Source organism: Bos indicus, chromosome 11 (assembly GCF_029378745.1).
Source record: "Bos indicus isolate NIAB-ARS_2022 breed Sahiwal x Tharparkar chromosome 11, NIAB-ARS_B.indTharparkar_mat_pri_1.0, whole genome shotgun sequence".
NCBI classification, from domain to species: Eukaryota; Metazoa; Chordata; class Mammalia; order Artiodactyla; family Bovidae; genus Bos; species Bos indicus.
In genome coordinates, this window is record NC_091770.1 from 18824159 (window position 1) to 18851621 (window position 27463).

General features: G+C 43.1%; 1 protein-coding gene across 4 annotated transcripts in view; it reads left to right on the forward strand.

The window, feature by feature from the left end:
* CRIM1 (cysteine rich transmembrane BMP regulator 1) overlaps positions 1-27463 on the forward strand; it is a 209324-nt gene that overhangs the window by 84445 nt on the left and 97416 nt on the right. For all 4 annotated transcript variants that reach the window (XM_070798502.1, XM_070798501.1, XM_070798500.1 and 1 more), the window contains 2 exons: positions 9087-9329; positions 10411-10531. In XM_070798502.1, the coding sequence (XP_070654603.1) occupies positions 9087-9329; positions 10411-10531 (364 nt within the window). The remainder of the gene's footprint in view (positions 1-9086; positions 9330-10410; positions 10532-27463) is intronic.

The window sequence follows — 27463 nt, forward strand, 5'->3', positions numbered from 1 at the left end:
GGTTGATTTATCATTTTAACCACATAAATATAGTCACTTTGAGGAACCTCTGAAGATGTTAGGTTGGCACGTAATATTCTTTGGAGTCCTTCTAAAGATGTTTGAGATCCATATACCACCTCTGGGACTCAGGAAATTATTGACAATATTATTAACAGAGCCCTTGGTTTACAGTTCTTTGATTTTTAAAATCACATATGATCACATTTCCTACTATACTGCAAAAGCTCTACAGTGATAACAAATATTAGAGTTCTTAAAAAAAAAAAAAGACTGGCTCTCCTTTAATCCCACAGTTAGTTTTTTGTTGGTCTTCCTTAAATAAGCAGAGGCCAAGAGCCCCTGGAACCTGATTGCAGAGGAAGGGCTTACAGGGCTTCTGATTGGAGTAGGTTCATTAGGCGCCCACAAAGGCCAGTGCCTCATTTTACAGATGGGACGCACCAGACAGATCCTTCATTTCACCTTTTAAACATCTGGCATTTTAGTCTGTTTTCTCAAATCCGTGTCACATTTACACAAAGCAACAACCAAGTTAGTAGCAGCATCCTTTTCCTCTGGAGGAAAATTTGAAGTATGGAAAGTGACCCACCCAAAAGTCTCAGAACCACTCAGCACAATAGAGGCTTTGTTTGTGTTTGATAATGGATGTTGCCTTCCATTTACGCCACCCTGGAGAGTTCTTCATTTCTAATGTTTATGCCTGTGTGACATTTTCAAGCTGTTATGAAGATTCCTCTTAAGATGTTGCTGAACTGACTGTACAAATTTAGTTCATTTAAGTCTTTCCTCATTAGTCATTTGTTTTATTCTCTGATAATTTTCATTCATTTTTTGTGGGCTCGTGTATATGGCAACAAGGAGACAAATATTCAGAGAAGGCTATATAGTTTATTAGGTAAAATTAATCTTTTTGAAACCAATCTTCAGTTCTTTTACATTTATCTAGGATCTCCTTAGGCGTTATTTTATTGCCAGAATTTTGAAAAAGTGAATTCATTGTTACATTTTGAAAACTTGTTACCGTATATGAATATATGAATGTAATTATTTGAATGGCAAATCCTTCTGGGAGTAAATTCAATATATGTTCCTGGTGTGAATTAACAGATGATGAAATAAAATGTCTCTGGACTCAACAACTCTAATAAACTTCCATAAACTATGATTTAAAACCCTGGCAGATGCATAGGGGGCCCATTTGGGGTCTCTCTCTCCTAGTCCCTGCTCCCTCTTCCCCAGCACCTACCACCTGAAACAGATCCTGGAAACCCCTCCAAGCTTTTTTCATTCCTCCCAGGAAGCTCTGACCTCTTTCAGGAGGATTCCAGAGAAATTGTTGATTCACGTTTCCTAGGATTGAAAGTGGCTTTGAATCTCCTGGGATAATAAGGGATGGGAGTGCTGTGTGTGTGCTAATAAAAAAAAAAGTGTTAGTCACTCAGTCGTGTCCGACTCTTTGCAACCCCATGGACTGTAGCCCACCAGGCTCCTCTGTCCATGGAACAGGGGATGGGAGTGGTGTGTGTGTGTGCTAGAACAGTGAATAAATCCTTACTGTACATTGGAGTCACCTGGGAGACTTTTTAAAATGACTGATACTGGGGTCCCACTTCTAGTTATTCTGACTTAATTGGTTTGGGATGTATTCTGAGCTTTTGAACCTTTTAAAGTTCCACAGGGGCTTCTGATGTTGAGAATCAGAATTCTAGCACTGCGGTTCTCAAAGGATAGCACGCATGAGAATCCCCTGGAGGTTTTGTTCAGACAGACTTCGTTCAGCAGAGGGTTTGTTCAGGCCCCACGCTCAAGATGTGGGCCTTAGAATTGCCTCTCCAGCAAGGTCCCAGGAAAAGCCAATGTGCTGGTCCATGGACCACTGTTAGAGAACCACCCATCTAGAGCACTTGATCGCATCTGGGCATCTTGCTCCAATGCAGATTCAGGCTCAGTAGGCCTGGCATCGGTGGCGCTTCTGAGCTCTTACAAGCTCCCAGCTGATACTGTTGCAGGTGCTGCAGGCCCAGCCAGGCTCTAATTGAAAGCATCGTTTACAACTCAGCTCAGTAATATCCTGCTTAGAAAAGATGTGTGGTCTGGAAGACTCCTGGAGGTACCAGGGGCTCAGCATACAGCCTGAACCACTCAGTGGCAGGCAGACATCTGGACGGCTTCGTGCTTCTTTGGCATTTGGCCAGCTGCCATTTGCCAGGATGTTTGAACATGCCTCTGGTGAAGCTTTGTTGTCAATAGAGAACTCCATTGTAAAGATTCTCATTTTGCTGAAAGAAGTAACCCCATGATTCTCAACCCTTATCACAGGATAGACTCACCCAGGGAGCTATTGAAACAAATAGAAATTCTCAGGTTCCTCCCCCAGAAATTCTGATGTAATTGATTTGAGAAGGGCTCCAAGACAGTGGCATACTTAAAAGCTTTGTAAGTGAGCCTAATGCACAGCCAGGGTTGAGAACCACTGAGTTTAAGAATCACATGTTGTGGTCTTACAGATCATTTAATTATTGTTCTTTATATTGGGCTAATTTATATTCCACTCTGGTACAACTTTATTAGGTATTTGAAAACAATTTAATAAGGCATGCTTAACAAACCACCAAGGAAAGGCTCTGCGTGGGTTCCATCACTGTTAAATTCTGAAAGAAAATGCTGGGAAAGTACAGCTGGTGTTTCCGAACGAGCTGAAATATGAAATATTTCTGGGACTGTATCAACAAGCCTAATTTTTTCCCCTTGGGGTTATGATTGTGTGGAACAAGTCTTCACTGCAGAGCTTGCCAAAAAAGGTTATGATAAAATCATGGAATGTGAATGAAAAGAATTCACAGTGTAACTTTAAAGGAGTCGGTCTCTAGATTTAAAAGCATAGAATGACATGTCTCTTGCATTTGTAATAGAAGCTTTCAAAACAAAATAATGCTGGATGTAAGAAAGCCCCTCCTTTATGTCTGTACGGCCAAGGAGCAAATGAGATGGGGAGAATGGCCAACCAGAAAGTGATGAGGACACAGCCGAAGACCCTGAACCTCTTTACCTTTGCAAGTGACCTTCACATTCTACATGTGAGCAAAACTGTAGCCATTGACTAGACATGCACATATCAGGAAAGTTGAAGTTTCTCTTGCTTTCCGCATTGTGCACTAGTGTGAAGACTGTGCTTGGGAGGCTCTGCCACTTACTGTGTGACCTCCACCAAGTTTCTTAGTCTCTCTGTGCCTGTCTCCTCATCTGCCAAGTAGCGATGCTGAGGTTGTCTCCTTCACATGGGAGGGTGAAGGGCTGTGAGCACGAGGCAAGGCATCGTGCCTCCTCCCCCGGAGAAGGTGTCCAGTGGGCAGATGCTGCTTTCAGTGCTCTAGCCTGACAGTGAGAATTGAATCCTTAATAAGAACTGTCACTCTTCAAAATATTTTTCTTGTCTTTACTGGTATTTTCTACTTGTGAAGTGTACTAATTCAGATTTCTTCTTAACTATCATGAGATAAATATTTTCTACATGGAGAGTGAGCTTGTTCTTGCCTTGGAGCCTTTAGTCTTGCTGTTTCCTATATCTGGGACCTCCCCTCCTCGGCCCTACATTTGCCCACCTTCCGCCGCCTTTTATCCAGGTCTTTGTGCAGGTGCCATGTCCTGACCTCCCCTACCTGGCCAGTACTTTATACCCAGATGGCCAATTCTGCTTCCAAGAATTTGTTGCTGTCTGGCATGATGCTGTGTAGTTCTCTGTTTATTATGTAACTCCTCTGGAATGGTAAATCCAGGAAGGCAAGCAAGGACTTTGTTTTATTGCCTGCTCTAAGCCCTCTGCCTAGAACCCCTGGTGCATGGAAGTCACTCAGTAAATATGTGTTGAATGAATGGATTAAAAAAGGATTCATGGATTGCATCTCAACTGGTACAAAGATGTGTCTCCCAGGACCACCTGGTGGCCCCTGTGGTACCCTCCATCGATGCCATAGCTACTCTGGGACTTTGGATTATAAAGGAATGAGATTACCAGTGAGATGTGGGGAAAACAGTGATCCCAGACTCTTCCCTTCTTAATGCCATCTTCTACCTACTACATTATTTTAATCCAAATTTGGGGTCCCTTGAAATATCTCCATAGTTAGGAATGCCCAAGGATTGTCTCAGAATGATGACGGGTTCCCTGTGTGCATGTATGCTGTATATATATGAGAAGCAGGATAGACTTCAGCAAAGCAGAGTGCCCAGAAGCATCGGCTTTGCAGTTGCCAGTCTCAGTTTACTAGCCCATTTTACGTGGCCTAGGGCTTCCCTGGTAGCTCAGATGGTAAAGAATATGCCTACAATGCAGGAGACCGGGGTTCCATCCCTGGGTCAAGAAGATGCCCTGGGGAAGGAAATGGCAACCCACTCCAGTATTCTTATCTGAAGAATTCCATGGACAGAGGACCCTGGTGGGCTATAGCCCATGGGGTCGCAAAGAGTTGGACACGACTGAGCAACTTTCACTCACTCACGTGGCCTGTTTTCCATTAATAAGTGTACAGAGTATCTGCTGTTATTTTTAAGTGACCATTTTAAGAGATTTTGAAAAAGGAAGAAGGCTTCAGTGTCAGATGTGTGAGACTCTACAGAAATTAAATAGAATGAGGATCTGGCAGTAAAATTTTTCTATTTAGTCATTTTTCTTTTGGCTTTGGTTTAATTAAATCTGTGTTTAAAGCAAAAAAATAAAACCTTGAATGCATTTGCTACTTGTAGATCATGATTGTACTTTTCCTCCTGACATATGGACCTGGAGAAAGTTTACAAATAGCCAAGATGCAGGCACATGGGTTAAAGTGATGAGGATTGATAGAAACTTGCCATTATTACTGTAATGTCACTTTAATACTGGGTGACTCTCAGCACTTTGAGGACTCAGCTCTTAAAGGAAGATTATTAATATGATGTTAATGTGATGAAACCAGCTTATTTCCCTAATTATCTCTGTTGTAAGTGATACTGTCACTTTAGTTTTTCTGTATCTGGGGAAGTTTTTTTTCTTTCTTTTTTTTAAGATGCCAGTTGCAAAGTGTTGCCAGGGGAACCAGACTGAAAAGCTTGTTAATTAAGTTAAATATTATATGTTGATTAAGAGTTAAGAGAGGCTTCTGTTCAAATGGATAAAACTTAAAATTCAGAGGTAATGACATAGCCACCTTCTAAATGATAGAAAAATATATGGTGCGTCTATAGTTTAGAGATGGAGGAGAGACAAATGAATAAATGAAATCTACTGCAGGAATTATTTAGAAACAGGCTGAGAAAGAAGGTATTAGAAAGACAATTCCTGGTGCTGTGGTAACCATAGTTGGGTTTAAGTGACAGACGACTGGTTGGAGGAAGGGAAGGATGCTGGATGAGTAAGTGTTCTAGGTAATCTATTGAAAGGTGAATAGAAGGTAGAAGAAAAGAATAAAGCTAAGAACATTAATGATTACAAAATAAAAAAGTTGTATCTTAGAAATCTAAATTCCTTGAGAGCATCATCACTTTACAGTTTGCCAAGTCAGTATAACAGGCTTGAATCTTATGCCTGCTAGTCATGAAATTATCAACACAGCCTTGAAAAATAAAAAGTATTAGAAATACAAGGAGAAGTTGATGGTTCATAGTGGGAGATTTTTGTAGATACTTCTTGGAAATCAGGTAAAAAGTGTAAGATCTGGGTAAGCTGGGGGTCATAATTAAGCTTGATTTAATAGATTTGCAGGTTTGTATTCAATAAACAAAATATATGTCCTTTATGAATACTCATATATTTTAAAGTTGGCCATCAGCCATGTAAACATACCCCCCTGCCAAAAAAACAAAAATGGATAAACTTAAGAAATTAACAGAAGTAGAAGATTGTATAGCCTAAATTCTCTGACAATAGGGCAGTGAAACTATAAATTAAACTCATAAAGAAAGCCAAAGACAATCTACCCATGCTGAAATTTGGTAACACTGTTCTTAAATGTCTTTAGTTAAAGAGGAGATCAAATGGAATTAGAAATGACGAGTTACATTAAAGTACTACATATCAGACATTAAAACAAAAACAGCATCTGGCTAAAGTATTAAAATCATAATTAAAATTATTCACACTTCTGAGAAAATAAAAGAGAAAGTGAACTAAACATTAATCATTAAATTTATAGGAAAGCCAGTTAAACATTCTAAAAATCAAAGAAGGAATAGATTTGAAAACTTGAAAGAACCCTTGAACATATAAAGAGAGAAAGCTTGGTCCATAAAGCCTGAAGTGAATTTGAGAATCTAGGTGAATGAGAGATTTCTTAACTAGTATGTGTTAGTACAGATAATTCTAAAAGAGGTGGAACACCTGAATAATCTAGTAGCCAAAGAAGAAATCTGTTGTTTCCTTCTTTAAACAAACAAACAAACAAAAAACTCCCGAGTTCAGGTAGTTTCATAAGTGAGTTGTATGAAAACATCAAAGAATAGATAAATCTTGGGTTACTCGAACTGCTTTATAGCCGAGAAAGAGGTAGAATGATAAACATTTCATTAAGAAAGTTCTAAAACTAAGACTGGATGAGGCCAGCATGCGTGCACACACACTCACAGAGAGCTCCGAGCTAGTATTACAAACTTATTAATCTAGAAATATCAAAATGTTGGGAAGTCAAATCCAGCTGGGTCTTTAGAAAGAAGGTTTATCCTCAGACTGGTTTGAGATCTACTAATTGATCGTATTAGTAAGTTAAAGGGAAAGTCAATATGAATCTTGACAAAAGTTGAAAAAGCATTTAGTAAGATTTAATCCTTATTTTTAACATTCTTAAGTCATTTCAGACTGTGCTTCAGACAGTGTTAGTGGTGGCCTACCTTAATCCCACCTGTGTGACCAAGGCAGGTCTTAAGTAAATCTCTCAAGGCTTGAGCTGCAAAATATATACCAGTAGGTGACAATGTTGGAACTGTTAAAGAGCAGAATAAATAGGAAGATCTAATGTGTTGGGTTGTATTGAAGCATATGTTTGAGAAGTCTGATCATACGTAACAAATATTTTGCGTGATTAGAATGTAGTAGAATGTGATAGAGAATACGTCGATGACAGCACATTAACAAGAGTAGAAATTAAGTGCTAGTTGCAGTTAAAGTCATAGCCCTCTTATTAATTATGAGACCATGTGTTTGTATTTGCCAGATCATCCATCAGTGTACTTTACATGCTTCATCTCCCATACACCCTTCTCCTCCTCAGCTCTTTGATCTGTTCTGCCCACACTGATGGGGATCCAGGAACGGAATTCCTTTTAATTATGTTCTCTTCTCAAGGCAGTTGCTCAGGGTTGTGATGTGAAATCAGGTATATGCATCCTCTGTACATCCTGTTGCTGCCACACTGGCCTCTTGCTCTTCTTGGGACACGCAGAAGTGCCATAGCTGTGCCCTCTGCTGGGACATGCTTCTCCATGGCCCACCCCTCACTTCTGTAAACCTGTTCAAATCAGGTTTACAGAAATCAGCTTCCCAGTGATGCCTATTCTGACCAAATTGTAACTGGGCCCCCCGCCCCCGCCACTTCTTGCATGCACTCTGATTCCCCCTTGCTCTGCTCTGCTCACCCCCCACACACCTAGCACTTACCACCTGCTCCTCCTGTATAGTTTGCTTATTTATTGTACCGATTATTTTATACCACTCTCTCCTGCATTGTAAACTATACGAGGGCAGGGATCTGTGTTTGTTTTCCTTGTGGAAACAAGGCTGCTGGAACAGCAGGCACTCGAGAAATATCTTTGCATGAATTTACTAGAACTATGAATATGAAGATGCATGAATTTACTAGAACTATGCTCTTTTGATTAAATAAGAAATAGACAAGGGAGATGGACAGTGAAATGAAAGATACAGTGATCAAGGTTGAAAATGACCTGAGGGACACTTAGATTTTGTGAATAGACCTACTTCTGTAATGTAAAGAGCTAAGTGGACTAGAAGTGAGGAGGCCTGGATTCTTGCTATATTTTTACCACTAACCTTAGATAGATCACTTGAATGCTAGGGCTTTAGGTTCTTTATCTGCAGAACAGACTGAAATTTTTCATTTAGAAGGATAAACTGGGAGACCTCTTGCACCTTACCCAGCTTTGTGATTCTTTGCAGGTTTTGTTCTAGGGAAGACGGTTTATGAACGTACCCCAGTACCACATGGTGTGTTTTCCCCCAGCAAGTCCCAAACTCTTTTCCCCCAAAGGTCATGGGGCTGTGATGATGTGCTTTTGGTTTATTTCAGGGTTTTTCTCCAGGGCCTAACATTGCTGTAGGTTTCTTGAAAGCTTAAACCAAGACTGAGCTGTAGTCTGGGGCTTCATAAACTCCAGTCTGTCTTTGCTTGATTTACTTATTTATTTACTCTCTAAAATGGAAGTGCAGCAGTAGGTTGGTGATACAGTAGTGGAGAAGGGAGAACGAGGTACATCTGATGGACCTCTGCTAGGGATAGAAACACTCTAGATGTCATTTAGGGAAATGACATGGGAATTGGGCTCAATATCCATCTTGCTGAAGCTTTCATATCATCTTAGTACTTCATCGCCTCAAATTTCAGAGCGGGGAGGTCAAATTCCTCCATGTTAACTGCCATGCACCTTGTCTCCAGACCCCAAAATAGCCATTAGGTATTTGTGGGTCTGTTTTTGGTGTTTAAATGTACACTGTTCACAAAGAACAGCCCTTAAAACTCCTTTCAAACTAAAGATCTTTTCGTTGGTCAGCGGCTCAGTCCCGTTTTCAGAGTCTCCATGGCACATACATATCTTCCCTTGGTCTTTCTTCATCTGGTCCATGTGTTGGACATGGATTGTTCAGCACAAGGAAGGGGGATGGGATGATGGAAGAGGCAGTGTCCACCTCTCGCCCTGTGTCATGAGCAGGTCTCGGGAGAGAGTCCCACGAGAGGCTCAGCTGCATTTGAGGTTCTCGCTGGGTATCTGTCTGTCTCCTCCTCTTGGCTAGTTAGATCATAAAGACTGCCAGCACTTCTGGGGAAAGTGCTCCGCGCTGCCCCCTTGGGCCTGTGCTAAACTCTTTCTCTCCCATTCAGAAGAGAAGCCAGATTGCTCCAAGGCCCGCTGTGAAGTCCAGTTCTCTCCACGTTGTCCTGAAGACTCCGTTCTGATCGAGGGCTACGCGCCCCCTGGGGAGTGCTGCCCCCTCCCCAGCCGCTGTGTGTGCGACCCCGCGGGCTGCCTGCGGAAAGTCTGCCAGCCAGGATACCTGAACATCCTTGTGTCCAAAGCCTCAGGGAAGCCAGGAGAGTGCTGTGACCTCTATGAGTGCAAACCAGGTATGCACAGGTGTGGTCCCAGCAGCCTCGCTGCTTTGCATCAGAGGGTAGCAGCAGCCAACCACCACCTCCCCTGCACCCCCCCCAACTCCCACCCCCCCCCCCCCACACACACACACAGGCTATGCTGATGAGCTCTGCAGACCTGCTACTTTGAGCTACTGGCAGTCTGACTTCTGCCCTCTAGTCAGAGGACCAGATAATTAACTGGTACATAAGAACCTTCAGAGAGGGATCCTGGCTTTTTCTCCTCTTCTTTTTTTTTCCTTCAAAATTTACTTGATAGGGGCAGTAGGGTTAAAATTTATGGTCCTATGGCTGCCTCCTTCATTTCCCCAGAGAAGGTCATCATCCTCATTTGCAGATATAGCTGTCATTTTAAAGTATTACATTTAAAAACAATCATCATACATAAAACAGAAAGTTATTTTTAGATAAATACATGCATCAAAGTGCCAGCCATCTTATAGTGAAATACCCAGCCCCTGTCTGTCTTCTTGCCAGCTCCCCACCATTCCTCGACTGACTTTATAGCTTGTGCTAAGTCATCTTTGACTATTTACTCAACTTCTCTGCCACATTCGTTTTGTTGCCATGGCCCAGCTGTTCCTTGCTCTATGGCATTTCTAACATCCTTGTTCTTATGACTGCATTGTGGTCTGTGAATAGGTCTGGACTGGAGTGATTGCCTCTTTGAAAGTTTCTAACCATCGGTCAGATTTTTTTTTTAACTGCTAGTTAAATGCTCAAGCCCCACAATCCCTTGCTCCTCTCTTGAACTGTTCCATCTGAAATACCTCTGGCTGATCGTCACCATCACAGAACCACCATTGCTCTAACTCTCCGTCTTTCTCTGTGTCTGCATCTTAACTCTTCAGTGTCCTATTCCTTTCTTTTCTTGAACAGAAAATTTGAGTCATATTATAGTTCTCTCACATTGACTGAAATGAGAATGCCAGTGCCGAGACAGGGTTTTCGGGAAACAAGGAAACTACAAAAATTCAAAGAGCCAGGCTTTCCATTTGGGGACTCGTAAGTGCAAGTGAACGTAACAGTGACCCGTGCCTCTATTTGCCCCCAGTTTTCAGTGTGGACTGCAGCACCGTGGAGTGCCCCTCCTTTCAGCAAACCGTGTGCCCCCTGGACAGCTACGAAACCCAAGTCAGACTCACAGCGGATGGCTGCTGCACTCTTCCAACAAGGTCGGTCTGTTGTCTGTCACGCTTTCTCCTCTCTCCAGTGTGGGTGCATCTAAAAATCAATTTCAGGCATGCAGTTTGCGTTTCCCAAGTGCTAGGGGACCCTAAGATCCTCCTGTTTGTGTGGAGAAGTCACTGAACTGTTACTGTGACTTGGTAGTTCCACGTATGGGCCAAAGGCAGGTGTCCTCAGGATAAGTCCCTAATCTTAGAGGGTCCTCAGGCTGGGGTGCCTGTGCACTTTCTAGGCCGGGTCCTGAACAGGCACGTGTGTCCCTCAGTATGTAGCCACGTAGGCAGCGAGGTACGGATCCATGGTAGGCATGTCGTTTGATCCTCCACAGTGGATCTTAAGGTGTTTAACTGTTGTGTCCAATGGGACGAAGCACTGCACGCATCATAGAATTGCTCCTCAGGGATCCTTGACGTTTGTTATTACACGTCTACCCAGACCCATAACTTGCCTAGGCCACAATGAGTTTAGATTTCTATAATGCTTTCTGAAGGCCAAACAAATCTCTCTTTGGCTTGATAGGGGAAAAGCTGCTGTCAGTTTAGCCTTAGTAGCATGATGTCTCCTTAACCCTGTGGGACTGGGCTTACTCTAGAACTCAGGGGTGCCCAGACCCATCCTTGCCGGGATTCATAGGACCACCATAGAGCTGGCACTTTGTGCTTTGCTTCTGGAAAGACTGGGCTTGGACACTGGGGGCTTACATGCTGTTCCCCGGCCGAGTTGCCCTTCCCTCTTCCCTGCCAGGCCCTCCCCTCCAGCTTTCCCAGGTCACTAAGTCATGATTTTGACAAGTCATCTCATTTCTTTCGACTTCTGGTCCACAGTTAACATCCAGAGTTAACACGGTGCCTTCCTTGACCCAGTGTCTAGCCTCTTTCTCCCCAGTGCCAGGCACTTAGCATCTACATCTGTTGCATGAGTAATTGTGATGATACAAATGGTTTGCTAAGATAGGAATGTGTATGGTCTCTAGTTAAGGTAAGTATCGGTGATTTGTCTGTGATTGGAGTAGACATCCAGAATTGGTTCTTATTACTGGTTTCTTCTTTCTTCTCTTAAAATGCTTTAGTTCTTTGGCATTTCCTAATCATTGTCCTGAGAGAAACCATAGGATTCTCTCAGACATATTTTACAGGACTTGCCCAGTCCTTTATAGTGTATCATAAAACACATGCAAAGATTTTTGTGACCTACAAAAATGCAGTGGTGCAGCATTTTCTTATGACATTACAATGTGTTAATTTATGTGAAATGCTTGGAAAGGGTTGAAGTATCGTGCAAATGTATTTACTTATCAGTAAAGGAAGAAAATGGAGCATTGCTACCAGCGACAGATGTCCCTTCAAGGTCTTTGTGAAAAGAGGTGGCACATGATATTAGATCACTTAATCAAAACTGAGCCAGCTGTAGATTCACAAGACCTGTAGAGAGGAAAAGGGACGAGTCTCAGTGCACTGTTACAAACATAATGTAGCACCATCTGCATGTAGGAGGCGCAGTGGGCTATTTTTTCAGTCACACTAGGGGGTCGAAATGGATAGAAGCCACAGGAAGACATATTTAATCTCAATTTAAGGAAAAAATAATTTTTCACAACTAATGGTGTACAGTCATGAACTTGGCTACTTCCGGAGATAAACTGAGCTCCCTGTGGCTGGAGAGCCTTCTCTCCCTCTGGGTGGCCACCTTCCAGAGATGCTTAGGAAAAACATCACTTTGGAAAGGAGGTTTGAGTAGAGGCCTTTTTATCCCCATGCTTCTGTGAGTCCTGTAAACATAAACCTTGGGATAGTTATTAAATGTTGACATAGTTTTTACATTGGCATTCAGAACCAAAGCGTGGTCAGTTAAAGGTGACTCTAATGTAGAGTTGGAAATATGGAGAAGGAAGCCATTCAGAAATCCCACGGTACATTATTTGCAGGGAGGGCGTTCTCACCGCTCTTCGGTTTCCTGTATTTTAAATAGTCAGTGACCCTTCCTCCCCTGCTGCCCCTTGTCCACGTGCATCCTGTGTTCCCACCTGAAATAGCCCCTCTACCTCCCCCGCACCCCGCCCGCCCCTCCCCCTGTCATGCTCTCAGGCTTCGGGCCCTTGCATTTGCCTTCCCCTTCTACAGGCTTCTCCTTTTTCAGGACTACATTTCCTTCTCTTTGAAGCGTTTTTCAGTCTTCAGCCCCTAAAGATGACAGGTGTCTCTCCTCTACTCTTATAACGTATTAATAATAATAATAATTCCCATGTATCTCTTTATCATAGCAGTTTTCATAATACATTGAAATCAGTGATTTTGGGGGGGCAGTCTCTCTTAAACTCTGTGTGCTTCTCAAGGGATAGGAGTATTTTATAGCTTTCCATATGGTATAAAATGTGAACCTACATTTATGAATGAATGAATGAACAGGCCCACTATTGGCCATGATGACGTATATTGCAGAAGAGAAACGTTATATTTCTGCCATTAGGTAGTAATAATCCTCCTTGTCTCACTATAAAACCCTTGCAGTTTTACCCCAACTCCCTTCTTTATGGCCAGTTCTTAGTACTGCAGAAATCCTCTGCTCCAAGCACTGGGCTCACCTCTCAGTTAAATTCCACTTTATCCACAAGGTCTTTGTTCTGCAGCCAACACCCAGCTCATTCCCTAGGTACTCCCAACATATCCTGTCCATGTTGCCAATTAATCATATACTTCCTTGCATTGTTATGTAACTGTTAACATGGATAAAGTCTTGTCTCACCAGCTAAAAGACATTTCTACAGGTCAGGAATTGTGTCCTTTCTTTTCCTCTGCATATGCGTTAATTTCAAATGAATCAGTAAATGCAGAATAGACTCAGATCATGACTTGACTTGAGCATATTGAGCTGCCTACTTATTAAGGAGGATGGCATTCACGTCATTCTTTGTCAGGAGAATAAAAACCCAAACAATCACGTGAAAGTGGAAATAGAAAGAAAGCCTAATATGTTGTAATAGTGATAGTATTTTAAGGGGAAAGAGGCTACATAACTTTATCCTTGTGTGTGATCCACATCAAAAGTTTTCTCTTTGAGACCATGAGTAGATGTAAAGAAGATCATTTTAGAATATGCAAAACCCTGTTACGATGACTTGACCTTTACCAGCACATGTATAAAGAGCATTGTTAAGAAGTTAAAGCCATTTGAGATCAGAACTGATTATACGGAGAATTCTGGGGGAGAAGCCCTTGACAGTCGGGATGGAGTATAAAGTATTGGAAGCTTTAGCAGAAGAGGTCTACTTTAGGTAGAAGTCACAGACCCCTTTTCTGTAGGATTTATGGTACTTGCATAGACTAGAAAAGGAGTCTGTGGACATGTTTCCCCTCATCTTGAAGAATAAATTCCTCCCACCTTCATTCCCTCCGAATGGAATTGCCATTCTCAGTGAGCCTGTCGCCCATTCAGGCCACTGGCTGCCCTATTTCAGTACCTGCTCACTTTGTGAATCTTCTTTTGAGTTGCCTATTTTCAGTTCATTTTTTTCATTCAGTTGTTCATTCACTCATGGAACACAAGCTGAGCTGAGCTCTTCCAGGTGACAAGACACGCCCTTCCAGGTGTCCTAATCATGCATGGATATCTCTTTCCACTTCCATGCCTGCCAAGTACTGGTTCTCCCACCCATCCCTGCCCTTTCCAAGGATATGTTAGTCCTGCTCTCCTTGCTCCATCTCTGCATTTTCTTAATGCCCCATTCTCCATTGTCACCTCTTTTGCTGTCTTTTCTCTTGAACTTCATCCTATTTAGGGCTCCCCTGGTAGCTCAGCTGGTAAAGAATCCGCCTGCGATGCAGAAGACCTGGGTTCGATCCCTCGGTTGGGAACATCCTCTGGAACAGGGAACAGCTACCCACTCAGTATTCTGGCCTGGAGAATTCCATGGACTGTATAGCCCATGGGGTCACAAAGAGTCAAACATGGCTAAGCAACTTTCACTTTCACCCTGTTTAGACATCGTTCTTCTGTGTGATATAATTTTCATGGTTAATTCTTCCTTCTCTCAGCTTGGTTTAGGCGTCAAGCACCTTGCTGGTACTTTTCATCCTTTTCTGTTCTATTGGAGCTTGAATGCGTTGTGAGGTAAATGGCAGCTCATCATACCTTTCAGGAGATAGTGGGAAGGAATGAGTCTTAGTGGCTCTGGTCCTGAACCCTGCATGATTACAAAAAGGAAAAATGGGACTATCTGTGGAGCTCACAACACTTCATGGTTCATAAGGCCATTTGTACGTGTGCACAGATATACTTGCCAGTGCCTCCATGAGAAAGAAAATTTACAAAGAGAAAGCCGTGTCAGATGCATTGATCAAATGATGTCTTTGCAAGGAAGGGAAAAACAGGAAAGTCTTTAAGTAACATCTAGGTGCAGTAATAACGATAGCTTAACTTACAATGTGCCTTGTCGTTTACAAACCTTTTTTTTTTTTTTTTTTTTAAGTTTTGTTGTCTTCATTTTGTCTTTCTGACTCCATGAGGAATTCACAGATATGAAAACAGAAGTCAAGAGAATAAGTGACTCATGCAAGATCACAAGCGTTGTTTGGTACAGGGGACAGAGCAGGTCCAAGTCTTTAGCCAGAGTTCTTTGATTTAAAGCCCTGTACTCTCCTCTGCATTTTAAAAAAACAATACTTTGTTGTTGTCTTAAAGCTCAGGAAACACATCAATGAATATGAGTTAATATCTCAACCATCATATTTGTTTATAACAGTGTAGGACATATTAACACAATATACATATGTTTCAGGCCACCCTCAGAAGTAATTGTTTAAAACAGTGAAGCTTTATTATTTCTCATGCCTCAGTGTGTTAACTGGGAGGTTCTTCTGCAGCTAGCTGGTGGCTCACCTGGGACTGGATGCTCCAAGGTGGTGTCGCTCACATGTGTGGGCCGGAAGGGCCTGTCGCCCACTGTGTGGTCCTCCATCCTGGCTCCTTCATGTGATGGCAGAAACAAGGGAGGAAGCAGCAAAGCTTTAAAAAGAGACCAGTATGGAAGGCACACAGCATGACCCCACTACATTCTGCTAGTATAAGCGATTCACAGGGCGAGCCTTGGTTCAAAGAATGGTGCAGTGGATTCTGCCTCTAACTGGGAGAAACTGCAGAGAATTTGAGGCCATTTTTAAGTCACCATAACATACATATTGCCAAAATAGGGACTCCTTTAGTTTTCCTTCTCTGATGGTGGAGAGTTGGTGGAGTGCTGCAGCTCTGTGACTTCCTTTTCCAATGACCAGTGTCCTTTTGGCCTGGGGCTCTTGGCCTCCTTCCTCCCAGCCACTCCCTTCTTGTTTTTTCCTTCCCTGGCTAGTCAGCAATTTACCTGGGAGTAGATACATGATTTAGAAGCCTCTGAGCACTGCCTAAACTTTAAGCATCATTTAGCTGAACATTATTTTTAACTCTTCTCCTTGCGGAATGTTGTGACTACCTCGTTAAACTTAGTTTTGCCCCATCACACAATAGGAAATACCATTTTTGGACACCACAGGATCTGCCTGGTAAAACCAGGTCAGTTTTTAAAACATCTTACATCTAACAGAAGAGTCTGAAAGAATTTTTTGGCCAACCCAATACATAGTCATTCCCTTCTAGATTGGTTGATTATAGAATGCTTGAGAGACCTGGACCCACAGGTGTGGTTGGAGTGTGGAGCCCGCCCAGGCTGTGCCTCTGTGCATCCCGTGTCCTGTGTCAGCCAGCTTAGATTGTCTTAAGGAGAAAGCTCCTAGATCATGATTTTTTTTTCTCTATGCTCTGTATTCTTTGCTGTCCCCAGTGTACATGCCTCATTTTACAGTTTTTCCTTTGCCCCTGTAATTTTTCACCAGGATTTTTAGGTACAGGTTCACAGGAGAGAAGTTAACTAGTTAAAAATATAAAAATTAATACCTCTCTTCTCTTTCCTTTTTCTGTACTGTATGTTAGTGAGTTTTTTAACATCATTATGCCTCTTCTGCTGTGTTATGTGACTCTTCTTATGTTTTTATTAAGAAGATGAATGAATGTGTTATTTATAGTCAGCCATTCTGAATTTATTTTAATGAGATTTCTCCCCAATTTATTCTGAAATGTTCTGTTATCAATTTCTGTCTCTAAATATGCATTCCTTAATCGTTATTGAGAAAAATCCAATCCAGTTATTTTGAGGTGGAAATAAATGAAGTCATTGTTTATAACATTCAAAAACTTAAAATAGAGTTTCTCCTGGGTTGTGTGCAGTGTATCACGCCAGGTTCCCAAGCTCCCTCCTGGCTCCAGCCTCTCTCTGACTAAAGGGTCTGATTCTCTTCCAGAGCCTATATCCAGAACATTTATATCACTTGCTTTCTGAGACTCTATACTGAAAATCCTCTTTTATTTTTAAATCAAGATTTGGAATCATTGGGCTAAGCATTACTTAGTCCAAAGTAATTAAGATTTTAGAGTATCTGTTAGTTACAGTGTTGACTAATATGTGACTTTGGTTTTCACTAAAAAGCTTAACAGAATGTCTTGAGCATGTTAAGATTCTGAGTACAGTTCCAGTGAAAATGCAGCTGAGCCTGAATCCCAGTGTTCCTCCACCCACCCAGGAGACAGGCTGTATGGCTCTTTGCTTTCAGGCAGGGTCCTACCTGCTGAGTGGCAGAGCACTGCTTTGTGAGCATGAGTCACAGGGCAGCACCGGCCCCTGTGGCCCTGAGTTCACTCCCCTCTAGCTCCACCACTCAGGAGACCTAATGTTCCATGTCCTCCGCTTGCCTTTACATTGTAGTCTGTAAGTAAATGTATACATGTGTGTAGACAGCTAAACAACACTCCTCCACAGATGACCTGGTGCTGTACAGAGAGAGCCCTTGTCTAGATCTGAGTTCTAGAATCCATGTCCACTTATGCATGAATCTGGATAAGCCTCCCAACGTCATCTGGATCCGTTTTCTTACCTGAGAGAGGAGGAGACGAGGAGGGATTTGATGATCTCAAAAGTAACTTCTACCTTTAAACTCTTGGACTTCCCCCAAACTCTTTAGAATAGCGGGGGGAAGAAACCCAACCTGCTGGTGATCAGAGACTTCTGGGAAAGAAGACAAGGGACTCAGAAGACAGTGAGAGAGTGAGAGAGATGGTTTTCATCATGATAGGAAGAAGGTAAAGTCGAAAGGAAGTCATGAAAGAATTACAGTTACTTTTTTTTTAGTTTTCTTAAAAAAATTCGGTAAGGCAAAATGAAATAAATTATTAGTCTAATAAAAATATTACAGACCAATCATTTAAACCAGGATAATCAGAACTGGTTGAATTGTGAAGGCTGAGTGGTGATCCAGCAAAAGAGATTGCCTGTTGGTTAATGGCTAGCTGGATATCGCTAGTTGCTTTTTCTTTTTCTACATCTATAAATAGATAGCCCCTTATATAGCAGGAACAGAGACTGTCTGGCCAAAGGCTGAATCCATAAGATAAGGATTTACTCTATTAAACTGCTTTCTAATAGAATGTGGATATCTCTGCCTGTCAGCCTGCCTTGATGGGTGCATTGTGGGGAGGGTGATGTGTGCAGCATCATTATAGCCCTGCACACTCACCGGTGTGAGCTCCATCAACCTGTACATGTCTGCCGACTGGCTCCCACAGCCATATTCGTATCTGTTTGTGCCCAGCTACTGCTGCCCCACTTTCTTTAAGGTAAAGTCTGTCTTTGTTTCTCTTCCCTGTCACACCTCTTTATCTAGGTTCTCCATATTTTTATTGCATTTTTCTTTATTTCACACTAAGTTGTGTATACACACACACACACACAGAGCATTATATTTGTGGAAGAGTTTTAGATTCTCTGACTTTATGATTACACCATTTTTTTTCTATGTCTCTTCAAGTAAAAAATGGTCTATTGAGTTACAGTCCCTTCTTTGTTTGAGCCTCAGTTTTATTTCTGTCTCATAAGACATTGACCTTAGAAGACAATTTCTCACTCATTCCCTGTTGTATATCATAAAGCTCCAAACACTGTAATTCCAGGAAGGGAAATAAGATAAAAAGAAGGATGCCCCAACCCTGTTGTATAAGAAAGATACATCAGATATACAGCCCATGGCCAGAATGAAGGTCATGAATTTTGCTACAGTATCTAAATAGTCATATGCTGCTGCTTCAGGGTGAAAATCCAGGATGCTTAGTTCCCTTTGCTCCATCCTGATCTCTTTGGACTCTCAAGAAAACTTGCCCTGTTGGTACTGTATTGTATTATGATAATAGAGTCTTGGAGGTTGCTGCACACTGGTTTTTGTGACTGGTTGTAGATATTTAGAAAAGAAGCTTTCTGGGGTTTCAGAATTTACAGCCTGAAATTGACTCATCCTAGATGAAGCCAGCAGAATGGAATATTTGGCAAGTTGTCCTTTCCCTTCAGAAGTGCTTGAGTTACATCAAAATTAATCTAGCCACAAAGCTGCAGTGAGCAAAAACAAGGTGCAGATTTGGAAGTGCTCAGTTAAATAGCCAAGACTCATCGAGAACCTCGTGGAAGACAGAGAACACTGGGCTTGGTATGGGGTGTGGTGATGCATAAGATAAGGCTGAGGCTTGAAGGAACTCAACACCTCACAAATACCACCTCCACCAGTCTCAGAAAAGTTTCAGACCTTTGGAAGGTAATAAGAAAGGAACACACACACACACAGAGGTAACCTGCCTTCTAGGAAAGAGTCAAGTCATAGACTGGATTTCTACCAAATAATGAAAACTGCATTTAATAAAAAGCAATAAAGCAACCAGCAAGCTTTAAATCCAGATTAGGCAAGCCTTAAATCCAAACTACGAAATCAAGGACCTCAAAAAGCATACACACAGACAGAATCACTGATGATCTTTTTTCATATTCCTCCATATTTGCCTGTCGTTTCAAAGCTTGGAATCTACAGGTCCCAGCTTATAGAGAAGTCACAGTTGACTATTCTGCATCATTTAACATCTATCCACTTCTGAGTAATTGGAGAAGGAAATGGCAACCCACTCCAGTATTCTTGCCTGGAAAATCCCACGGACAGAGGACCCTGGCAGGCTGCAGTTCATGGGGTCGCAAAGAGTCAGACACAGCTGAGCACTTTTGAGTAATAGTCTTTGAGAGTCAGTGTCAGAAGTACCTTAACTTTCTCTTGGTTCCTACACGTGCACTTTGGTGGTTCTGTTTTCTAGAGCTCCCCAGTCACGTCTTGACTCTAGAACCTCAGCCTGTCTTCAACTGGATGGGGCAGCAGGGACCAGGGGGTAGGCGGGATGATTATACAAGGGTCAGAACATGGAGGACAGAACTAATCACGGGCACATCAGCCCAACCAGACAGGGACGTCAAAGCCAGAAACTTCCTGCAGGGGGCTCAGAAAAGCCAGGTTCCTTCTCAAAGCTCAGGGAGCCCCTCTTAGTCCTCTGAGACAGTGTTAAGTTTTAGATCATCCAGTAACAGTTTCTGTAGATCCCTGTGTTCCTAACAGTGTGCTGGGTGATTAAGTTGCTTGTATGATGCTTACTGAAACTAACCAGTCAGAATTATCCCTGAATATTCATTTTCAAAAGGACTTGATCAAATTAAAGCCTTGTAATTAATTATCATGTCCATCTGTTCCCAAGACCTTGTCTTGCAGAAGATGGCACTTAATAACAGTTTTTTTTAGATTAATCTATTAGTAGACAGATTTCTCTAATTCAGTTCATATTTTGGTTGTTCCCTTTCATTTGAATAATTTATCCAGCTGCTTTGGGGATAAATAAAATTAACTTACACAGTATGTAAAATATGCATTAGCATAGGGCAGATTTAAAACATTCCTGACTCTTGACACGCTATCATGCAGCATTCTGTTTTTAAATACATGCAGAAAAATTTGGAAATATATTTGAAGCCCTTCTTTCTCAACTAAGAAAAGAACTTCTATTCTCTTGCCCTCTGTCACAGTAATTTTTGGCCCAAAGGAGCAAGTCAACTCATGACTAAAAAAGCCAGAGTCTATATTAAACTCTGATGTTTGTAAAACAAAATAATTGTAGGAATTCCATGTTATTATTGGACTTGTCCCCAGAATGAAGAAAATATGCTTTCCTAGAAGTAAAACCCTTGCCCATTGGAGATGAACTGTCTCCCTAATAGAGAGTTTAATTTGTCAATAATTCACTTCAGATGTGTAACCCTGTACTTCCTGTACTAGTGTCTTATGCCTTTTGTGTTGCATTTGACCAGTGTCTATTCTTATTTTGTACTTGTTTCACTCCTGAAACAACAAGCTTTAGGCTGTCACTCAGGAGCTTTCAGTTTGATATGAGGGAGACTGGCCATCGCCAGATGATAAATACATGGCCCTCTGACTGTTACTGAAAGAAAGTCACTCAGCTGAATTCTGTAAGACTTTCATTAAAAATGGAAAGAAGAATCCACAGCCTGGATAATACGGAATCTCGGAGGGCTTTCCACACCCACCCTCATTTGATATCATCATCATGATTCAGCCTATTGGAAGAATAGCTTCAGACAGTTCTACAGAAATGTTTTGTGAAGTTACTTATGAAACTAACAAGCAAATCTAACCTGTTAAAATCCTCCCTCTTTTAGAAATGCCAAAAGCAACACCCAGTACTGTGGACTGTATTTTACTCTTCATTGCACCTTTACATGGGCTGTAGGTGATAAGACTCATCATTGTGTAGACACAGTTTGCAGAGGGTTGAGAGTTATATTAGCTTAGCAGACATTTAACTGCTTGACTGCAACCCTGAAGATAGAGACAGCTGGTTTCTTTTGGACTTTTGCTCAGTCTGTTGTGAATGTATTATCACACAGACAAGTACATGTTAAATGATCCTTTCCTGATTTTGCCTTTGTTTGTATGCTATGGCTCTTGTGATAAGAGGACGGAGTGCTTTGATCTCCATTAACTAGATCATGGACTCTTGAAGACTCTTATGACACTTCCTAAGACGTTAGATTGTGTACTTTTTTGAGGACAAGGATCCACCTTGTAAGTCTCAATGTCATCATTGTCTTTCACAGGTAAAACTCAGTATACGCTTTTAGTTAAATTTATAGGTAGTTAAGCTGTAGTAAGTCCTAGCACCAGAATCCCATAATGTTTTTAGTCTGTGTGGAGAACAAATATTTGAGTGTTTATCACGTGCTGGATGTTTTGCTAACCTTGTAGGAATAAGAAGTAGAGACTGTCAAGGAGCTTACAGACTAAAGGGAAGACAGATGGAGATAATTGGGGCAGTTTAAAGTGCTGTGTGCTTTAGAAGTAGAATTGTGCAAAAAACAGTAAGCTTATAAAGAGATATTGATTTTGATTGGGAATTTGACTGTTGGATTTGACTTTTGAGCTCAGTCTTTAAGAATGAGTCAGAGTTCACCAGATGGAGAAAGAGGAAAGGGCATTCTAGGCTATTGTGGTCATCAATTTTTATATTTTTAATGTGTCCTGCAACTTAAAAAACACCGATACAGTGTATTAACACATATATATGGAATTTAGAAAGATGGTGATAACGATCCTATATGCAAGGCAGCAAAAGAGACACAGATGTAAAGAACAGACTTTGGAACGTGTGGGAGAAGGTGAGGGTGGCATGATATGAGAGAATAGCACCGAAGCATGTATATTACCATATGGAAAATAGATGACCAGTGCAAGTTCAATGCGTGAAGCAGGGCACTCAAAGCCGGTGCTCTGGGACAGAGTGATGGGGTGGGAGGGAGGTTCAGGATGGGGAGACACATGTGCACCCATGGCTGATTCATGCCAATGTATGGCAGAAACCACAACAATATTGTAATTATTCTCAAAGTAATTATTTTTAAAAAATCAGCACTAATCCCACCATGCAGGTAGTGCTGCTGCTGCTGCTAGAGCCTGAGACGCAAAGAGATGCAGGCTCAATCCCTGGGTCAGGAAGATCCCCTGAAGTCAGAAATGGCAACGTACCCCAGTATTCTTGCCTGGAGAATTCCACAGACAGAGGAGCCTGGTGGGCTACAGTTCATGGGGTCGCAGAGAGTCGGACACAACTGAGCTACTGAGCACACAGCACACTTGATGACTCAAGAAAAATGGAATTCATGCCCATGTTGTTTTTTCTTTTTTCCTTTGATAATCATCCCTTTTGCAAAACTACATCACTAGATCTAGATATTTTTTACTTTCTTACTGCTTTCAATTAAAGGTACTTCTTAGTATGGTACACCAGGCCTCTTGTTACCCAGCTCTGGCCTATCTCACTAGTTCATGTCTCCCGCAAGTTTTCCCCACAATATCCCCTGGTTCTCCAGCCCAGCATACAATATCCTCCTGATGACTTGAACCATTTGCTCCAGCCTAAACACACTATTCTTTCTTGCCTCTGTAAATGTGGGTAGTTTCTTCCCTCTTCCAGGAATGCCTTTCCCTCCACCCTCTCTTCCCCATGTGACATGAACACTTCCCATCTGTACCCACTCTCACTACCCTGCTCATACGCACACATACAAACAGCATCGGCTCTTTGTGGCTGCAGTTGGAAGAATGATCTTAAGGGTTGAACAGAGGTCTTCAGACACGTGAGGGACTCCAGGGTTGAAGATGCAGAACAGCTACTGCCAGAAGTGTGATTTTTTTTCCCTCCACCAGTCATCAGCAGCTTGGGTATCAGCACTAAGGAAGTCACTGATTTGAATTCCAGTTTGCAACTGGCTGCCTTGGAGCTGAATTTGACCCCAAGACATGTTTTCTTGACATTGCCCTTTTTTTTCGTCCATCTTTAAATTAGACATCAACATTTAAAACCTGGGATGCTTCATGTAAAAATCTGGTGTCTCTTGAGCAGTTGGAAGGTATAGCAACATTGACTTATACATTTCTGCATGGAGTGAATAGTGAAGCCCCCTCAGAGGACACAGACCCTCTAGAGTTGTCCACAACACCCTTCCTCCCTTTGAAAGAAGACAGTCATGTTTGCCATTTCAGGGTGTATCTGACTTGGGGTTGATGGTCAAGGGACAAGATATGGATGAAGTTTAAAGGGGCAGGGAATTTAGAAGCATCATGAAGCTGGTGGCTTAGGTAAAATGCCATGGGTTTGGGGGCTGTTTTTTGTGAAGGAGGTACCATCAGATGAGGCCCAGGCTTAGAATAAAAGGGAACCATTTAGCAGTAGAAGTCTCAGTAAGGTTGAGGAGTCAGTGTGGTGGGAGCCTGGGCCTGAGACAACAGAAAGGAAAAATGAACCATTATTCTGGAAATGCCAAAATCAGCCCCCAGTGTTGTGGACTGTAGGAAGTCTGATTTGACGTTTGAGAGAACTGTGTCTGGTGAAAGCAGATGGCTGAAGTGGAGGGGCAGCAAGGGTCACTGGAGTCCCAAAGACCAGGTGAGGGGGTCAGGATGGTGAAGAGGCTTCCTCTACATAGGGCTGGATGCTTCCAAATGATAGTGATATGAAATAGTTCACCGGTGTTGAGTGCTTCTACATTCCAGGCACTGTGCTGGTTACTGTCACACATCGGTGTATTGAATCCACGTCGCCATCCCATGAGATAGGGAACTTGAATCATCCTTGTCCTACATGTGGGACAAGTGAGCTTGAGAAGGCTGATGGGGTGCCCTAGGTCATACAGCTCCCACGCGGCCAGATTCCTGCATGTCAGAGCACATTCTCTGAACCTCCACCCCTCTGTAGGAAATGGGCAAGAGATAAAGCCCCAGGGGGCCAGGGGGGCTTGCAGGGAGGCTTGAGGGAGGAAACAGCAGCCACTGTGAAGAACAAGCCCAGGGGAGAGGTGAGTGTGAGGACATTCATGATCTCACCTTAAGGAAGTGGTATTTTCCGGTGAGCCAGGTAAGGGTTAGACCAGATTTGATGGTGCACTTTGTGATGATGATCGGGCTCTGGGAGAGGAAAGGGTTGGGGGGGCAGAGCAGTGGGCACGAAAGGATGAGTCGTTCCTGGGAAGCAGGGCAGTCTCTGAGGATGTGCACTCCCTTGAGGATGGGAGACCAGAGGGCCTTGCACTTTACACTGATGACAAGGATGAGAGGTCTGGGAATCGACAGCCCCAAGGGATCCAGGGGACGTGTGCCCAAAGTCAGCTCTTTCAGTGCCAGCTCAGGCCACAGGCAGCTCCGAGGGCCTACAGAAGCGTTAGCAGCCCAGGTGGTAGAGGGCCTCCACATTTCCAAATAGTCCTGATTTTGGAGTTTGTTCTTCACGTGATCCAGGGGGGAGACAGAATGGTCCCCATCCGCTTGTGTTCTGGTTTGTTTATATATATTCTATACCTCCCTAAACCACACTTCTTGAACCAAGCACCAGGCCCTGTGTATCCCAAGCCCACCCAGCTGAGTGCCTGCTGCACGCACATACTCGGCAGAGAGTTCCAGGATCACTGCATGTTCACCAGCAAGCTGCTCCCATGTCCTGAAGCATCCATTCCTAAGGCGGTCAGCGAATCCAGCCCTGAACCGGGAACACCTGATGTTGCTTTATTAGAACATACTGTCCCCACCAGACCCACACCTCCTCCTTCCCAGAGTGCAGCGTGCTGGTGTCCCCTCTTCCTGCCTGGGTCTCCATGCACCTCTCACTCATGTCCCCTCTCTGCAGCCGTCCTGCCCGCCATGGAAGCACACGCCAGTGTCTTGCTCCAGGCCTGGGGAGGTGAAGGCAGAGAGCTTCTTGTCCTGGGTTGTGGTAGTTATCAGGTTGTTGGACCACGCTGAGTTCAGTTCAGGACCCCCACCAGATCCGAGGTCTCGTGCTTCATGGGCCCTGGGGTGCTTCCCAGCTGTGTGTCTGTGCCTCTGGTTCCCCGGCTGCCAGGAAGAGTCTCTTGGAACAGTCCCAGCTCTTCCTGTTTAAACAGTCGCGCGGGATAGAGGACCTGTGCAAGGTACACTGGCTTTCTCCTGATCTCACCTGCTTACTGTGGAGATTGGCTCCGGAAGGTGATTTCCAGGAATGGCGTGAGCCCACAGCTCCTATTGTCTTACGATTTATACCACTTTTCTCTCAAACTTAGCACCTACAGTTAAGTTCCTTGAGCCACAGGCCAGCATTGAGAATCCAGCCATAATCATTGGCCCCTTGATAAAGCTAGGAAGAGGGTGGTCATAATGCCTGTGTCATTAAAGGCTTACAGTGGACTTTACTGTTGTTACTAATACCGTGTAGCGGCAAGTGCAGAGGACTGTTTTCTCTGTCCTCCGTTGATACTGTCCCTTTACCGAAGCATATCCTTCCGCTGCTCCCCACAGAAAAATGCAAAACACAACAGCGACCAAAAAGCACAGAGGGATTTTTCTGTGTCTTTGAAGGGAAAGTGATGCAGAATGTGGGGTTTCTGGTTTTACAGGTGAAAAGAGGAGTGAGGAGGCCTCTGGGAGGAGGCGTGTGGTCCTTGGAGCCAGGCCCTGTGCTTGCTGCTACGGCTAAGGCATGTGCTGAGCCTCCTGGGTGGTGGAAATGAAAGCGATGGTAGAGGAGTGGGCTGGGGATGGCGTGGGGTGGGGGCTGTCAGTAGTAAATCTTACAGATGAAGCTGGAGAAACATGGTGAGAAACATACATAGGGAGGGCAGTTTCCTATCAGGTTAGGCAGGCCCTCAGCTGGGAAACTCATTTCTTTTTGGAGGTTTTATTTGCAGTCTTCTTTAAAAAAAAAAATAACACAGAACTTACACATAGCTAGAAAGAGGTTAGAAATTTAATCAGTAGAAAGATAGTAGATAGATCAGATTTAATTAAAGTTGAAACTACTTTTTATAGACTAGGACTGTGTTTTATGTGTCATAACTTCCATTACTGACAGTTATTTTATTGTTACGGGGTGTAGAATCCTAGCAGTACACATGCTTTGCCCTTTTAATTCCACATGTATTCTTGTTTCCTGTGTAAAGACAACACTGCCTCCCACCTAAATAGAGTCATTTTTTATTTATAGACAGTGATTTTCTCCTTGCTAAGGGCTCAGCGCTCAGCTTGGATGTGGAATGCATCCAGGGTTGGGAGACATGTTTGCAGGGGCCTCAATAAGTGGTGTTTCCTCCAGGAACAGGTAGGAATGACGATCTGCTAGGGGACAACGAGGAGTCTGATAGTTTGCTGCTTTGTTGAGTGGTGGGAGGAGGGGCCAAGAGGACCCTTCTCTCCACAGTGTCTTCTGCCGTCTCCCTGTGGTTTAGCATCCTTTATAGTTCCTGTCTGTTGATTCTTCCATGTAGTTATGAAGACATGCCTGGTAATACGGAGATGCCAGCATTGAGTGTATCGTTCCTTTTCCTGCATTCTCCTTGGGCAAAAAAGAAAGAGACAAGGCCCATCAGGAGCCAGGCCTGAAGGTTGAGGTGCTTGGTGAGGGGGGAGTGGGGAAGGGAGAGAGTGTGATGTGCTTCCAGAATGAGGTGCAGACAAGGAGAAGCTGCAGACAGGGATGAGCCAGGATCAGACTGTGATGGGAATGCCAGTGTTGGAATCCTGGGATTTTATGGTTAGAAGAAAGCTCATGAAGGTCCAACCATCTCGTTTTAAGGAGGAGAAAACTGAGCATCCCAGAGTTTAAGTGGCTGGCTAGCAGTCGTCCGTTTTCTGATGGGTGATGGTATTGGATAGTGAATTCAGTTATTATTTTCTTCATTCCAGGTCTCTTAACTCATAGGCTAGCTATGTTCAGGCAGGAAGGAGACTTAGTAAATGATGGAGAGCAAGTGCTGCTAATCAAAATATACTGCTCAGTAAATGACAGAACTAGTTGCACACTGCTTTTGCCCCTGGGAGTGCAGCCTACGTTACTGAGACACTGTGCCTTGGTTGTCGTGCAGTCGCTTGGCCGTGTCCGACTCTTTGCCACTGTGTGGACTGCAGCACGCCAGGCTTCCCTGTCCTTCACCATCTCCCAGA